The 17,829-nt window shown below is 39.0% G+C and overlaps 1 protein-coding gene across 3 annotated transcripts in view; it reads left to right on the top strand.

The window, feature by feature from the left end:
- The window catches only part of CNKSR3 (CNKSR family member 3), a 60,825-nt gene that overhangs the window by 24,841 nt on the left and 18,155 nt on the right, over positions 1-17,829 (top strand). For 2 of the 3 annotated variants that reach the window (XM_082756787.1, XM_082756788.1), the window contains exons 2-5: positions 6,336-6,499; positions 13,160-13,362; positions 14,820-14,907; positions 17,450-17,491. In XM_082756787.1, coding sequence (XP_082612913.1) covers positions 6,336-6,499; positions 13,160-13,362; positions 14,820-14,907; positions 17,450-17,491 — 497 coding nt within the window. The remainder of the gene's footprint in view (positions 1-6,335; positions 6,500-13,159; positions 13,363-14,819; positions 14,908-17,449; positions 17,492-17,829) is intronic. The other variant, XM_082756789.1, reaches the window with a different exon arrangement.

The following is a 17,829-nucleotide window of genomic DNA, read 5'->3' as shown; positions in this document are numbered from 1 at the left end:
GATTTATTTCGAGATATTATGAACACATGTATAAGCAGTCTGTTTCTACATGCCAAATATGTTAGTTGGAAATATTGACAATAGGAACATGTTGCAGAAGTCCTTCAGTGCAACTGTCAGTGATAGGGGATTGTAGAGGGGACAGTAAGGCATTCATTATCAAAGCTGAAGGCTTTGCCCTTTCCTCTGTCCCGGTGTGACCTTCATGATAGCATTGCCCTTTGCATCCCTGCTGGTGGGGAGAGGCCAGCAATTCATCTGGTTTCATCCCTGCTTAATGGGAGGGAAGGGGCGGGAAGCTTTTGAACCATTCTCACTGCTCTAGGCAATGTCTGTCCCCAGCAAAACTAGGCCTGACTCCTGATGAGGCAGTGGGCCTACCTGCTTGGTTAGGATGCAGGTGGTTAAACAGAAATGTGGAAGAGGTACTTCCAATTGACTACATAAAGATAATTTGCTTTATAGATGAGCTATTTTATGCAGGAGACAGGATGCTGGTAATAAGCTGTTCTTGCTCTTCAGTTTTGGTGTTTCTTCTTTTCCTAAGTCATTGATACTTTTGACAGTGATGGTGCTATGAGTGGTTGTGAAGCTATTTGGATTAAAAATTGGAAGTAGAGGTTCTTTTACCTTTGTACCCTAGACAGTATTTCAAATCTCTCATGAAGGCCTTTATTTTTTTTTTTTCCTTGGTAAATTGAGGTGTTTGAGCTCTGTACTCTATAAATGGCTCACACCAAATGATACCTAGACTTTTGTTTTGTAAACCTGTGGAAAGATAAATGCTAAAACATTCATGTTAGCTGAGAAACAATCCAGGGATATGGATCCTAGAAAGTCAGGTCTTACCTAGGGCTCAATTTATTATTGAATTAGGTTTCCGTTGCCTGCTCTAGGTTTTTCTTTCATCATTGTTTTAAAGCACCTTGAACTCCTTGTTAAAGTTACCACTGGCTCTGTTTGTCTGCAGAGGAAAATGGCATCCACAGTGTTACAGTGAAACAGTGTTCCCACTAAATTGAACAAATTTTAATATTAAAGAAAACTGTGTGTTAAGTCTGTTTTCTTTCTCCTGGAACTTTCTGTTGAGTTTGTTCCTCTTTACTCTGTACCTGTTTCACTGAGCTACATTAGCTTTTCACAGTTGTCCTGCAGACTCTTTTTTCCTTAATTTTATCTGCCTTCTTAGGTGCTGGTTGACCTTCTCATGATGAATCGGTTCTTTCCTCTTTCTAATGTTCATTTGCTGACTTGATTTCCCTTCTACTTTTTCTTTAATTCCAGTCATGGAAATAGGTGAAGGAAATGAAGGAAGGAAGCTGTCACAGTAAATAATAAAAGGGAGTGGAATATAAATGATGATATAATGGCATATTTCATGGGGTACAACAAAGATTCTCGTAGAACTGATAGCCTTTCAAAGCTAGAGAGCATGGATTGGTGTGTACAAGGAGTCTTTTGAGATTAAAGTTAGCAGTTAATTTAATTAACTTAAGTAAATTAAAGTTAGGAGACCCCAAAGGGGGGAACTAGACTAAGAGTGACTTTCTTAGTGGGAAAGGTCAGTTTCTTACAACAATTGTTTTTATCTTTATTTAAGGTGATGGGGCAAAAATGATTTTGGCAGTCCCACCTAGGCTGCTATCCAAGGTCCTTGGGAGCCCATCAAAGGGCTGAGGGACATAGCTGAACCCTACAGCTATGCTGGGACATCATCTGCTGTCAATTTGGTAAAGAGTCACACAGCAAACAAGAGATTGAGTATGTATGCACAGTAATGAGGCTGTATTTCCTTCAGGTGGTGAGTGATGATTGGCATTGTGGTGCTGTGTGGTGAGGAAGGTCTTGTCTGTCTTCTGTTCAAGTGGTTTGTGTTCTGCCAGCTCCCTTATGTCAGCTTTCACATTTTATGAGTTACCCTGAGAATCTATTCAAGTTCATGAACTTAGAGCAAATGGTTGCAGTCACCTTCCAGGTTTTACTTCCCTTCTCTTTCCCCTCCTTATGCATCCCCTTGCCCAGTCTGTCATCACCTCCTCTCCCCCAAGTCATGTTTGAGCGTATCAGCTCTCTGTAGTCTTACAAGAGAAGAAAGTAAGAGAGAGTGGGGTGGAGGGAAGAAAGAAGAGATAAGGAGGGTCAACTGTTTTTTTGGCCTGTGGCCATAATACATTTGTTAACTGGTTTTATTGATTCATTGTAGGTAAATTTGTTGCTGATGTTCAGCACAGAAGTTGAGTAAAAAGCATGAAACTACTCAATGACTGTACTAGTAGTGTCTCTAGGATTTTGGTAATCAGATATGTCACTGCTGAATGGCTGATTTTTATCAACAATAGAAATGTTAATTCTCTCTGAATAGTAAACTGATAGTTATGGCTTGGACCCAAGCTCCCCTTTTTATCCTCCTAAAGGTTATTTTTTCCCCTCAATTCTTATTCAAAATAACTTTCTTAATCTTGGAAACAGACTGAGATTGCTATCGGTGCAAATCTGTAAGTGTAAGTCATGTTCTAATGTTTTTACATGAATGCAAGGTATTGAATATCTTCTGGGATGCTTTGCGTGGTGGGAGAAGGTTATTTTAGACAGAAAAGTCTAGACAGTTCTTAGGATCTATTGCACATCTCTACACCTGCCAAAATTTGTGAGGGAGTTTTGTGCAAATTAGAGCCTTCTTCCTCAAAGGGTTTTCAAGATACAAATACCATTGTATTGTACTTTTTTTTTTTTCCCCTTTTGAGTCAAAATCACTGCTACTGTTGTGGTAAAACATGGGTACCATTGCAACTGGTATTTCTATGCCTGTCTGCCCTTATTCTCTAACATCTCTTCTTAAATAGGAAGGATGCTATCTTTCATGCATGGTGTTCATTTATGTGCATCAAATGATAGAAAGATGTCATGCGAGCAGTTGAGACATGCTTTTTAAACATATGTAGAGCATAAAATGAATAGTTTAGACATCAGCAGGGCTTTTGAACAGGTAAAGGAGAATGTAGATGTCTTTCCAGTGTCAGTCTTAATTGTATTTTTGCGGAAATACTAAAACCTTTTTTTCTGCTTGAGCCTGCTAACGTTGCACTGAATTTACACTGCTAAACTAGCTGAATTTATTTCTCAGCCACCTTATTGGTAATATATTTCAGAATATGCCCTGGATTATTACAAAGTGAGGCAGCTTGACTTACAGCAGGTTTTTGTTTGCCTTGTCTGTATAGCCTATGAGCAAACAGTAAGTTCTGTACATATAAGAAGGTAGAAATTTCCTGTGCAACTTGGGTGTCCCTGTCAGTTATGAGATACCTATTGAAAAAAAACTGGCAACGAGGAAAGTGTATTTCTAAGTAATGTAGGCTGCTTCTGTTGCTTATAATTCATCTAGATATTTTTGAGAAACTTAGATTTCACTAATGGGTAATACGAAGTCTAAATGACATGCTGAAGTTCACAATGAAAATAATGGAAAAAAACTAAGAAGTCTGGGAGAAGGGAACAATGAGCAATACGTTTAGATTCCCAATGACATTTCAATGCTGACTTTTAAGCTTTACTTAAATATTACTTAGCTTATTTTATGGAACTGATTTATGAGTCACTTTTGCTCCTTTCTCCTTTCCTTCTTGGGGAAATAGCATTTTTTTTGTTTTTGTTTGCATGTGATATTTAAACATTATATTCATATGACAGAAAATCAAACAGTATGCTATAAATGTGGTTCCAATCTCAATTAAAATATTTAAGACTTTTCCATATGTTTCTTAGAAGAAGTAGTAACACTAATATTAGTAAGATCTTCTTAAACCATTAGTGAATGCTTGCCATAAGTGTGTGGGTTTGTCTTCACTTCCTGCTTTTTATAGGTTCGGTCAGTCAAATATGTTTCTGTCTGAGCAGCTGTGCCTCTGTATTGACCATTCTGAATTCACACTTGTACGATTTTGTAATGTTTTACTTTACAAAATAGTTCTATTGTGTGATCAGAGAAGTATTAAGTACACCTATGAAAAATGTATTTTAGAAGTAGCCGTTCAAGATGTAATAGATCTTCAAGAACAGACAAGTATGAATTAAAAGAAAGTCAAAACAAAAAACCACAGGCAAGCTGAAAACCGCAGTTGTAGTTTTTGGGGGATATATACAAATACAAGTCTCATGTTTTAGCACAGAATGAGGGTCCAGAAAGTTGAGTCAACACACACAAAGGATAGCAGGCAAAAGTTTCAACGTGTCCAAGAAACTTGAAAAATACCAAAATATTGCATACTAAACAGTGTTTCGTTGTAGGTGTTTGTGCAATAAGTAATGGAGACTTTCAATGGCAAGCGATGGGAAGCAGAGGTCTGCAAGACAGCATTAAAAATTGGGAATGCCAAATATGTGCTCTGTATGTCAGCCTCGGTTGAGAATTTGTTTAAAAAAAATAAATTGTTAAACAATGAAGGCCAGATCGTTTTATTATTTTTCCTGGGAAAAGAGTTTGTATAGCCTAAGGGAGAAATTGGTGCCTGTGGGAAACAGAACACTGGGCTCAATTTTCAAAATTTATGAGGCCTTGCCAAGACAGATGGGAAGAAAAAAGAGTGCGCCCCAAACAACTGTAGCCCTGGGAGACTGCTCATCTCGCATGTGGGATTTCACATTCATAATTATGCTTTAAAAATCAAGCTGTACACACCAGTAGCTCTGCACGTGGAAGAGTCAGGCTTGTCCAGCCAGATTTTGATGTGTTGCAATAAAAATTTAGCTTGCAGGAGTCATATTATAAAGGGGTGACTTAAGTGCCAGGCTGTCCGTCCTTATTAATTTCTTGGTGAGAGTTACAAAGGCAGGTGATGCATGAAAAGTAAGCCTGTGCCTCTGTAAGCTCGTAATCTGCAGATCTCCTGTGAGCAGGCACTGCAAGGCAGCAGTGACAGCTCGGGCTGCTGTTAGGAAGCGAGCACATATCGTGTGAGTCCTGGAGCCCCCCCCCGGGTGACTTGTCTGGATGGTTTTCTTGGCATGTGCTGGGAGTGCTTCTTTTCCAGGCTACTGTTGCAGCTTGACGACTTGAACTGAGTGCCTGTCCTCAGTTTCCGTGCAGTTCAGTGGGCTGTTGGTGTTTCTCATTTGCAGCAGGCTACATCCTGTCCATCTCCGTGGCTTCCTTGTGAGCCAACATAATGGATAAACATCCTTTCTACACTTACAAGTTCAAATTTTTAAAACTGAACTGTCCAACATCATAGCTATTGTGGATGCTACAAAGTAGATGCCAAGTATGTAATCTGAATTTTGTTTGTGTCAACTATTTTCAGTGAATGTGATTTACTGCTACAAAGCAAATCTACTTGGATCTGTTCCTTCTGCTTTAGCTAATATGCTGTAGTGCAATAGGACATCAAGAGCACTGCATCTTTCAAATAACACACCCATCCAAATGTTTTCCCTTAGACTGCTGCCCACAAGATCTTTAAGAACAGACAAAATGAGCAGAAGAAAACAGGATTAACACAAAGTTTAATTAAAACAAATGAAAGAGAAAAATCCTTTCTCTAATCAGTTTAAGCAACAAAAGAGGGAAAAAGATACTGTAGAAGAATGGGAACATATAGTCATAATTTAAAGCAAGTATATTGGTGTGACAGACAAAAATGTTCTAAAATGTTTTAAAAATACTTTGTTGCTATAAAAATAAGTTAGGTTTCTTGCTGATGTATGCTGCTAACTTATCAAGGGGGCGAGAACGGCTGATTCAGGAAGCTCTAGGGGCTCATAAATCAAGGGAGTAATGAGACGAGCCAAACATCGTTTTGATTGCTTTGCCTTTGATTGTTCCATTTTCCTCTCATCATTCAGCTCTTTTATATTTAAGTGGATGGGGGACTGTGGGGTTTTAGTCTTTTTTGTTTGTTAGGGTTCTGGGCAAGTTCTTTCCTTGCCTTGTTCTTGTTTTGTTTGGTTATTTCTTGTTGTTGTGGTTGCTCTTCAGGGTTTTGGGTAACTGTGAGGGCTGAGTCTGTCTATGCACTTCTCCTGATAGCTTTGTGTGTGCTGACACCAAAGGGACATTCTTACCACATCCTGATCCACAAAGAGCAAACGGGTCGTGCCTTTACTCAGGTGACACCAAGATCCACAAAATCTGCATGCTCCATTGCTGCGCCACTGTGGTACAACTTCCAGTCTTCAGTCTCACTTCAAATTTCTTTCATGGTTTGGCACTACATATTGTCTGCAATTCTGTTTGTGCCTTTTGTATTTTTTTTAATGTGGTGGGGAAGGGAAAGAAAACACGAAGTGTAATCACGTCCCCTTCACACTCTCTCTTTCTCTCTCTTGTGCTTTGTTAGGCCTGGATGATTGCCTGCAGCAGTATGTCCATAAGTTTGAACGGGAGAAGATAAATGGTGAACAGCTGTTACAGATCTCTCACCAGGATCTGGAAGATTTGGGTATCACACGGATCGGACACCAAGAGCTGGTTTTAGAAGCTGTGGATCTCCTGTGTGCACTGGTTAGTTAAGTGGTGAACAGACGCACACAATTTCTTAAAGTGCTTTTCTTGTGAATATCAAAGACAAATCTAATGAAATCAGAATGCCTGTCACACTTGCTTTCTGTTGCACATAATAGCAAAAGAAAACTGTAAGAATTTGTTTAATTCTCGCAAACTTTGTGTAAATAGCTCTTTTACATTTTCCTGATAAGAGGCAGTGCTGATTCAGTTGCACTTATAAAGAGATGTGTTGGCTGAGTTGTGTTTTTAGGTCATGTGGGTCCTGTTAGTGAACAGTGATTAAAATTGCCACTGAGCAGGGTGAATTTGTTGTAGAGGATGGAGTGAAATGACAGCTGTTAATGGCTCCTCACATCAGCTGAAACAAGTTTAGAGCAAAATTTTGCAGTCTCCATACAAAACAAAGATGTTCTTAAAATATAAAATGTTTTGATTACTCAGAGTGTGAGTTCAACTCATGGGATTCAGAACATAAGTTCTTCTTCTGTTTTACCCAGAAAGTGCAGATGCTTTTAAAGCAACATACTCTGAAAAGAATTAATATATTTCAGATTGTTTTGCTGTGCAGCATCATCATCAGCGTAGGATTTATTTAAAAACCTTATTTTGGACACGGTCTTGAAGACGTGTTTGATGTAATGCAGTGAGCAAGCACCAGAGTTATACACAATGAGATCAGCCGAGAGGGCTGGGAGAGGGTGCCCTGCCATTCCTTGGCCAGTGCTGGCCTGCCTTCTGTTCATTAGGCAAGGCTTGCAGCACGCAGCATACTCTTCTTAAAATGGAGAGTCTTTACGGCCTGTGTGGCACGTGCTTTATTGGCTGCAGGGAGGTGCTACCGGGGTTGTTTGTACTCCACAACCAGGAACAAATTGCATAGTCCAGGCTCAAAGAAAAGTGTTTAATAAAATAGCTGCTTATAATCTGAAACTCTTGGGAAGTGTTTCAAGAAAACTCCCAACGAGTTGCTCTTATATTTGCAGAACTTTTTTTTTTTTTGTTTCAGTGTTTGATATAGCACCTTTTTTAACTTGCAGGTGAAAATCTATTAGAGGAACTAAATTAGCCTGAAATCCAGTTCATGTGGGAGGGGATAATTTGTCGGGAGGGGATAATCTCTTGGACAAGTGAGGGGTCTGACGAGTTAGTAAATGTGCCATGTACTATATACAGTCTTGACTAAAGTACTGGATGTGGCAGCCCCTGACAGCACTTTTTTTCCCTACTTCTTAAAATATTAGAATAAAATGAACAAAGCTGGATGACCGCCAGAACCTAAAGCTGTGTTTTATCTCCTACAATTTCCTTCTAATTTCCTTTGTAGACAAAAGTTTTGACCTCAAAGTCGTTTCTGGAAATCCTTTGTGAAATGCAGTTCAAGTTAATGCATTAGACAGAGTTCACGTAGCGTAGCCGAAGTGTCCTTGTTCGCTTTTAAGCAGTGGAGGAAGAATTCCTATGTTTTAGCTATGCCCTTTCTCACCTTCTATGTGCCCCTTCCCTTAAGTTTTTGGGATAGTAGTAGAAAGTCCAGTGTTGATTTTTGTTTCCAAGAGCATGGTGGGTCTTGAATTCTGGTTATAGCCAGTTTTCTGTGTTGGTCTGTTTTCTTTCGGAGTGAGAGAACAGAGGTTTCTCTATTCCACCTGTATTAGTTCTTTGAAAATGGGTTGAGGTACTGCTACGATCTAGTGCTTTCTTTTGTCTGCATACGTGTGGTGACGTTTCCCTAATTTTTGGGAACTTGAATTAAGAAGCAAAGGCATTAAGAAGAACCTGCCTTTTGTGTCTTTTCCACTGTGCTTTTAACTCATATTGTGGATATGTGGCATTGACTGGGCTGGCCTGAGGTCATGCTTTGCAAGTTGTTGTTCTTGGCAATAGGTAGAAATTCTGTATTGTTTCGAGGTTCCCCAGTCCTGCAGTTCTGGAGTAGAATTTACCCCTTTGTCTAGTTTTTCCTTGGCAGGTTTCCAGTTGACCTTCCTTCAGATTGATGCTTTGGTTCCCTCACACTGCAAGAACACTCGAGTCTCCAGAGGCAGTGAAGTAGTTGTCTTCTGGAGCATTTTTCTTGTGGTAATTCTTTTCAAGCATTCACTTCACAGAACTTTCCAGCCTTCTAAGGCTAATGGAGAAAAAATACAGTGTGAAGGTAATACATTCCTTGAGAAAGGACACCAAATACACTTTTTCTTAGATTTTTGTAGAGATAGGGCCCTCTTATGCATGAATTCTATGCTGTCAAACTGAAAATGTCTGCAAGTTATGATGTTTACTGCTGCGGTAAACAAACTCCAGAATCAATATAGCAAAAAAATCTTTCTCAGTTGTTTTGGTTGTTAGGCAGTGTTTCCTGATCTTACCTTAGCAGCAACATATGCAACAAAGCAGCAACTGAAGAGGCAGGAAAGAGCATAGTCAGGGATAAAAGGTGAAGGTTTCTTGTGAACATACATTTCTGTTGCTCTTGAGCTGATGCAATAGTGTCTCCAACACCTGTTCAGAAGAATCTTATTTAGGTAATTTAGAGGACATGTAAAAGAAACTGAATTCCCTGGAGGGGGTGAGTGGGCGGAATAAACAAACAAACAAAACCACAAACGCATCAACTTGAGTACTTCCATCTTTTCTGGATGACAGTATTTGCTTGGGTGTGAAAAGGGATAGGAGGAAGATATTTCTTAGTTGACTGAAGTGTTTGGGGAAAGGGCAACAAACCTACATAAATGTGCTTTTTAAACTCATGCAAAATCACAACAGCAGGGGCAAGGATCCAGAGAATAAGCTTTCCCAGTCAAATATGTAGGACCAAAACCATACAGAATGGTGATGAAACTGAGTGCTTACTCATCAATCCCTGATGAGTAGGCTTGCCTGTTTGGGCTTAATAAATAGAAAACAATGCGGGCATTAACAGGAAATTATGAGAACAGATTCACTTCTAATGTATTCTTTGGGTTAGATTTCTGAATTTTTAACTATGCTGTATGATGATAGAGTTTGGAAACAAAAAGCATCTGACTTTTCCTGAGGTTAGAATGAAGAGATTAGTTTTAAGCAATTTTATATATATATATATATATATATTCACTAGTAGTAATATTGTGTTAGTATATTAGTAGTGCAGCAAAATATAACCTTGTACAACAAGGTCATTGTAACAAATAACTCCAGGATAGCATTTTTATAGAGATCTTACTGCTGTCATTCTTGTAAAAGGTGTTGCAAAATTGACCTGGAAAGTACAATTGCCCTTTGAATCCTAAGCTGAATAGTTTACATACCTGAAGACTCACGTGGTTATTTCTTATCAAAAGCACCACACCTATGTATCACCTGAAAAGATTACAATTTTCTAGAGGTCTCAACTTCAATTTTTATTAGGAAGAATGGGGCTCCGGAGGTTTCTTTAGGAAACATTTTTGCTAAAAGGGAGAGAGCAAGAATGGTGGCTGTGACAGGACCTTGGGTTAAGTCCAGTGTTTACGTAGGCATACAGTGAGTTGAATCTGCTGTTGAACAGGCGTTCAGTCCATTTTTATTCATTTCACAGAGCTAGGTTTCAGTTGGATCAGCCAGCAGAGCCAGCTGTTCACACTGTAGCATGTGAGGATGGCTGTGAAAGGGAAGGTGATAGTGCCCCTTGGCAATAGCTGAGCTCTAGATCAGCCCGAGTCAAGCTGGGACACGACTCCTGTGCTCTTTTGACTTCGGTTAACCACACTTTATTTTTTCTTTTATTTCAGCAGCCTGACCTTGAGCAATTATTTGGTCAGTGTACTATTTCTCATTAAGTGTAATGGAGTTTGGAAAGAGTGCGCTTTTGTGCGCATGCCCTCTCATGCACACGTGCACGCTCGCTCTTGCTGTAGTCCCGTGTGGGGCTGCCCAAGTTAATGAGTAATGAGCTGGGAATGTTTGACATGAGGTGTTCTTGACCGCTGGCTTCAGACACTGTTTTGATGAAAGTAACTTTGATATTTTCAGTCTGGAGCGATAAGAGAATGTAACGTGTTCTGTGGTTCACGAGCAACATCTAAAACTTCTTGGTTGCTTAAGTCGTAATCTGTTAGATATTGTATCCTCAGTCAGTTCTGTAGAATTCTTCAGAAAAGCCTGCTGAGTTTTTGCGCTACAAGTGTGTGTCACTTTGAGGGCTCATAGGCTTTTTGGTGTGCTGCCACACTATCAGCATTCCTATCTGTCCTGAACTGAGGCTCCAGCTCTGTGACAATTTAAATTAATTTAAGTCAGGTGCTACTCTCCCCACCTCCACACTCTGGTTAGTGATCCTTTGTGCTTGCACTCAAATGACCCTGAGGTGAGTTACCTCAGGGAACTAAACCAGCTGAGAACACCATACAATAAAAAAGGGATTATTTTTTAAATGGTTTGGTTCCTCAGACCAACACTCCAACAGATTTGACAAGCTAGAGTGGCACTGCAAGCAAAGGAGCAGAAATAGGTGATTATGTGTGGGGTGGTCAAGATAGTGTAAACTGGGATAGAATTGCAGCCAGAGTACACAAATTCTGTTAATACTGTTTGTTTTCCCACTCTTTCAGTGAAAAGAAAAATGTATACTATGGCAAAGTTATATCTGGTGAAGGAGCAAAATGTTTTCCGTGCATTAGAGAAAACAGGTCTGGACAGCATCAAGCCTTTGGAGCAAAGGTGGTTTGGGTTGTGATGACCCTTTGTTCTTAAGAAGTTAATTCCTCAGGCTGATCCGAAGTTGGAGAATTCAGTTCCCTGTACTGATGAGCTTTAATGCTCTGTTGTTCTGTATAGTCACAATTTTTAGTCATGACTTTTCCTAGAGCATGAATTGGTGGTTCACGTCTCTCAGGTGCCCTCCATAGGTAGGGTCTCTGGGAGATGTAGGAAAGTTTAGTGCAGTGGCTGGACGTCTTGGGTGTGATGTGCTTATCAAAGACTGTTGGGGAAACTGGTTGCAAGAAATGCATGTAATAGATGGTCTTGTATATTTCGTTAAAAGTTTACAAATGACAGTATGCAAGTACTTTAACATTGTTTATTAATCTGAATCTTTCCCTCTCTGTGATCCTGGAAAATTTAAGGACATCCTTTGCTGTTTCAACAACATTTTTGTTGTTGTTGTCTTTTTTTGTTTTGTTGGATATATCCTCTCGACCCCTACTCCTGGCTGTACTTTCACAATGCTTCCTTGCCAAGAGGCCTCACGGGAAGGAGAGGAATGTGTAAATTGCTTTCATTGGGATATTATCCATAGGAGGTGATAGGTGTTTTAAAGGCAGCTGTGTAGCTGAAACTTCTCCTTCCACTCGCCTATTTTTGAGCAAAGATTGTTTAATCTCTTTCAGCTTTCCTAATCTAATATTTAAAAAGTTGAAATGAGATTGAAGCTGGTTTAAGGAAACAGTTTCTCACTCTGAGGAGAATCAGGCCATGGATCAGGTTGCCCAGGAGGTCTGTGCAGTCTCAGATCTTGGAAATTTTTAAGCCTATATGGATGAAGCCCATAGCAACCTGGTCTGAGCTCACAGCTGAGCCTCTTGTGAGCAGGAGGTTGGACTGAGGCATTCTGAGCTTCCCACCAGGCTGGGTGGTGATGTAATCCTAAATGGAGAAGTTGGGAACTCCTAGAAGTTGGAGTTGAATGAAATTAAGGTTTGCTTTAGTTTCTTTAGTTTTTCTGAGGGAAAGGAAGAAGGAATCTAGTCTAAAAGACCTGAGCATTGTGCGGGGCATAACTTTCAGAAGATACCCACAGAGGATGCCCACCTTTGTAGGATAACTCAAAAGCAAAAAGGTAACCAGTTACTCATGCATCTTGTTACTCATGCATCTGCACACTGACAGCAAGAAGAAAAAGATCTTTGTTATAAAATTGAGTGAATTGCCTTTGGAATAGATACATAGTATAGTATTTCTGACATGTTTGGAATGAGACAATCAATGTTTTGCTTCAAACAGTTGTATTTGAATCTTACAGAGTGTGGTGTGGTTGTATTTGAATCTGTAAAGTTGAAGTTATAGGCAGGACTTGCAGATTTGTTACGTTTCAAAATTTCTGAATGGTGTTGAATGAAAAATATGATGTGGATTCAATTACTAAGCATAGTGTTAATACAGTCCTCAAACTTGTAAATAATTGCACTGTTATAATCAAGAAGCATCATTACTGAAAACTTATGATTGAAATATTTATTTCATCTTTTAACTGTGAAGTTACATTTGCTTCCTGTAGATGTTTTTATCTCATGCCAGCTTACACTATCCCTAGTTGTGAATGAAATGTTCCTTCACTGTTTATGTATCACATTTTTTTTTTTTTTTTAAAAAAGGAAAATGTTTTTTCTCCCTCTTAACAAAAACAACGCAGCTCCGTTACTCAAACTACATGTTTGAGCAAACTACATTATGCTTGATGAGATCACTTTTAAACATTTCAACTTGCCTTTTTGCTCCTCCCACCCCACTTACAGGGTAAACCCTTAGACCTTTCAATATGTCTGAGTTTGGAATGTGAGGTATAATAAATTCCAAACTCAGACATATTGAAAGGTCTAAGTCCAATAAATCTCCCTATCAAGATCCTCCTACATGAGGTATAATAAATAGGAGGATCTTGATAGGGAGATTTACTGGACTTCATAATATTTCTTGCAGAACTATGGCCTTGAAACAGACAATATGAAGAACTTGGTTCTCAAGCTGCGAGCGTCATCCAATAATCTGCAAAACTACATCTGCAGCCGTAGGAAAAGTTCAACTTATGATGGGAATACCTCACGAAAACCCCCCAATGAATTCCTTACTTCCGTGGTAGAGCTTATTGGTGCTGCTAAAGCCTTGCTTGCGTGGTTGGACAGGTAAGAATAAAAGTCTTATATTTTCATTTACCCTGCAAGGAGAAATAATTCATTATAGCAGTAAGTTCTAGATGCTTGTGGTAAAGATCTTCTTGATCTCAGCCACCTTTTCACCTTTTTTTTTTTTTTTTTTTTTTTGATTTTCCAGAAGATCTCTGGTGGACAAATTTAATTACGTAGGACATCTACTCTTGTGTTTCCATTTCTGTCAAAACCAATGAAACCAGTAACATTGCATCCAAACTAGTATTTGTAAAAGTAATGAGTTTTCCTGTTCAGGGGAAATGACTTGTTTTCAGTCACAGCTTTTCACGTATACGTGACTTCCTCCTCTCCTCACCATCTACATCAATTGTCATTGTCAGGTCCCCTTTTAAAAAAAATAATATAGTAATAATAAAAATCTAATGTTCTGCTGAAATTTTGGCCTTAGATCTGTGATTTGAAAAACTGAGAGAGAAGCAGAGGAGAGACTGCTATTTTTTTTTTCTTTCATTTTCCTGGCAAGAGGTAGAGTTGTTTTGTGACAGCTGCAGCGGAAGCAAGCAGGCAACAGAAATGATAGTGTTCTGGCCACAGTGCTGGACAGGATAATAGATGGACATAAAGTCCCGTGACGCTTGCCAGCTTTCCTGAGAAGACAGGCTAGAAGGAGAGCTGTGTGAAGGCTGTCAGCAAGGAGAGCTTTTATTCTTGAATATCACTGCAGTGATGTTGAACAGCTTGTGCCTCTCACCTACTCCTCTCCTTTCACCTTGGTGCTTGCACCTTGCCCTAAATTTCTTCTGCAACTCTCCATCAGCAAGACAGCTGGCTTTCCCACTTCCAAACAAGGTGGGGTAGCTTTCAAACCCTTTAAGTTGTCTGGAGTGTCTGAGGTGAGTCTCTGTAGGCTCTAAATCTGGCTTACTCATAATAAGTCTCTTAGAAAATTGAGCCTTACTGAACTTGTGTGTTCATTTTTCTTTTCTTTAGAAGGAAGTCGTTACACAAGATAAACTTTGTGCAGTGTTTTTTACTGAATGAAAATAATGTATTTAATAGAACTTTCTCTTGACTCCTTCACTTCATTGTTCTCTCAGGTCTGAGTTCAGTAATCAAAGACTGGAAGGTAGAAAACTATGTACTGGCAAACCAAAGGCTGTGGTTTCTACAGCAGAGTCAGTGTGATCTGACTCGAGCACACATCTGAGAGAACTGTAGTTTGGAAAACTGACTGAAAAGTTTTCTACAGGTTTTGCTGTCCAAAATTGCTTGCCACAGGGTTAGACATACCCTATTTTGGTGTGTGGATGAAGTGGGAATATGGAAGCAGGAATATTTATATCATAAAACTGTCCTTGCACTTGTGTGGATGTCAGAGTTACAGCTCTGATCCTTATATGCTGTTCCAGTGATATGGTAGTGAAGCAGAAGACTTGTCCCTTCAGTCTAAGAAGAATTTTCTCTTGTTACAGGACCCCATTTACCGGTATTGCTGACTTTTCATCAATGAAGAACAGAATCATTCAGTTATGCTTGGATCTCACTACTACTGTTCAGAAGGTCAGTTGATTTCTTTTCCTCTTTGTTTTTCAGAAGGGAAGGAAAGTGAGTGTTTGGGGAAGTAATGTGTTTGCTGTGTGCTGAGTGCTAATTGGAAGGCAGGTGTGGAACTCTGATCTTTCTTCAAAGCTTGAAGAAGTCCAAGACGGTCAGTTTGTTGTCCATTTTTCTGAGGTGGTTTGTTATGTTAATTTCAATTTTGCTATTGTTGGCTTTGTAAGTGGTTACTATTTAAAGGCTACTCATGTTTTCTTCAGCTTTAATGGTAGTAGGGTTAGTTTTTAAAATAGTTGCTCTGCATTTGAAGATTATCAAGTTCCACAAAACGTGTTGAAAAGAGTTATCGGCGTGAAAAACTTAAAGTATACTTATACATGTGTGCTAATATGCTCACACACGAAGTCTTCTTGGGTCTTGTTGTCCCATACATGGTATTTTAGCCATCAGATGGGAAATGCTGCGTGTAACAGAAGGAACTGCTACCTTTATGATGCCAATTCCTCTAGTCAGGCTTCTGCTGACAATAGTGTGAGATGGCAGTGTTTTGTTTCAAAACTTTCTATTTATCACCTGTGTGGTGAGCACTTACATTGGTAATAGCTAAAAGGATGCTTAGCAACTGTGGGAGTCTTGGTAAATTACATCATTTGATTCTCTGAATAATATTGCCTGTCTTCTAAACTGTTCTGACAGTATGCCACTGCTTTGACTGTGAAGCATTACATGCAAACTTTAGCTTCTGCAAAATTTGCTTGTAGTTGTGGCTGCATGTTAGAACTCTGCAGAACGATGTCCTGTAAAACTGGTGATTCCCTCTTCATTTTGGGGAGTATGCTGCCAAAGTCCTGTGAGGTATCAAGCTGTGATGACACCCAATTATATCAGCTGGATCACTGTAAAAGAAGAACATCTGGATATTATACCTTCAAAAGCACACGAGTTTGGCTTACTGCTCAATGTCCTTCTTGTTTGGGCACTGTGTGTGCAGTTGCAGCAAGTTAGTGATTTACAGATACAGATCTGCAGACTGCAAAGTAGAACAGTAAGCATTTCTAGCAGCAGATGGTGTTCACCCAAGAGTGCTACAGGAACTGAGATATGAGATTGCTGAGCTGTATTAATTAAACTACTAAAAATGGTGTCTAATCTGTCAGTTAAATCAGCCTTTGATGGCAGTAGAATGGAAGTTGGCAAATACAGCCCAAGCCTTTTAATGTCAGAGTACCTCTCTGCCAATTTAATAGGAGCTATAATAAAGAGTGGAATCTGTATGTATAAGAAAAAAAATAAAAACAAAAAAAAAAGAGTAGGTGAAGAATCTATCCTATTTTGTACTGGAACACTGAAGATGTGCTAATATGATCTGAAAAAAGTTCACTGCCATTTGGAGAAAAGAGAGTAAGATGAAATTTTAGGTGAGTTTCTTAGATGTCAAAAGCTTTTGTTATTATGAAATAGAGTATAGGGATTTATTAGAGTTTATAGAGTAATAGCATATAGGAGTGCAGATGTATGTAACACAAAAATGATGCTGATGCACAGTGATAGAGTCTGTATTTGGTAGTAGCGTTCAGGAAAGATCTTGAAGCTTTTGGTGACAGGTTGTAAAAAAAAAAAGTGACTTCAGTCCTCAGTGATCATGAGAACAGTGAATAGGGTGTTAAGAGGTACTATGAAAACATAAGAGAACATAGCTGGGCTATTTTATATATTTTTGGTACCTCCATATTTGGCAGATTGTATGCTTTTTTGGACTTTTGTATCTTAAAAAACAGAGAAAAGAGCTAGGAAGGAATGAAAGTATTGAAGATGAACAAAAATATGGAATGGCTTCATTTCACAGCTTCTTAATGTATCTTTTGGGCATTACGTGCTAGCTATGCACAGTGAGATGTGAGTAACAGAATATCTGAGAATTTAAGATTGTTTTAAATCGTTTCCTTATTTACTTGCTGATTTAACTTTTTAATCTGAGAGTCTAATACCATTCTCTAGTTCAGCTGTTCTTGCAGAAAACAATGAAGACTTCTGTAGTCTGTTACATGAACTTGTTTCAGTTCAAAGACTTGTACCTAGGCTGTGTAAATAATGCTTTGTATGCAGTCCTGTGGTCCTCATGAATGTAATCAGTAGCATGTTTTTAAAAATTGCTTTTCATGCCATTTGTAACAATCTGTTTTATAAATGATGGCTAGAACAGGGGAATGCATGAATCAGTGTTCAGCAGTGTGAAGGCAAGTTTGTGTGCCTTCTGAGAAGCTAGTTTTATTGTTAAGGGTTCTGCCTTTTTGGAAGAGTCTGCTGCTGTAATTGAATCCCGTGTTCTTAGTTTTAAAGGTTTATTATTGCTTTTTACCAGGGCCAGAAAATAGTTGTTTAACAGTACATTTGAGCCCTACTGGATGAAATTAATCTGATTAATCCCTGCAGCATGAATAACTCTATTTCAGTTCAAGGTTAAGGTGGCAGTTCTGCAGAGTTTTTGTAGATGTGTTTACATATTTATTGGTTAACATTGTTTTTGTTCTTGTTTTGTTTTCAGGACTGCACTGTAGCTGACATGGAAGATAAAGTTCAGACTGTAGTAAGTACACATGTCTACTGAAACTCAGCTGCTTGCTGTCATGTTTATTTTGGTGGTTTCTGCACCAGTTGTACTGACAACAGCTTTCCAAGCCCAGCACGTCATGCAGATGAAACATTATGGGCCATTTTAATAATACTGTTTACTGTAGAGGAAATCAATGAAATTTGTGACTAGATTGATAGTACGTGTAATAGCACTAAGTCAAGTATTCTTTAAAGTTTCATTGCATAGCTATTCTTCAAGAGAATTTAGACCACAAATTCAAGAGGGAAGGGGTAGTAGAATAGGCTAAATAAACCAATTATGCCTGTGATGTGCATCATGAGACACTTAGT

Source organism: Aythya marila (genome assembly GCF_965140915.1).
Source record: "Aythya marila genome assembly, chromosome: 3".
Taxonomy (NCBI): Eukaryota; Metazoa; Chordata; class Aves; order Anseriformes; family Anatidae; genus Aythya; species Aythya marila.
This window is presented reverse-complemented; position numbering and strand designations above follow the sequence as displayed.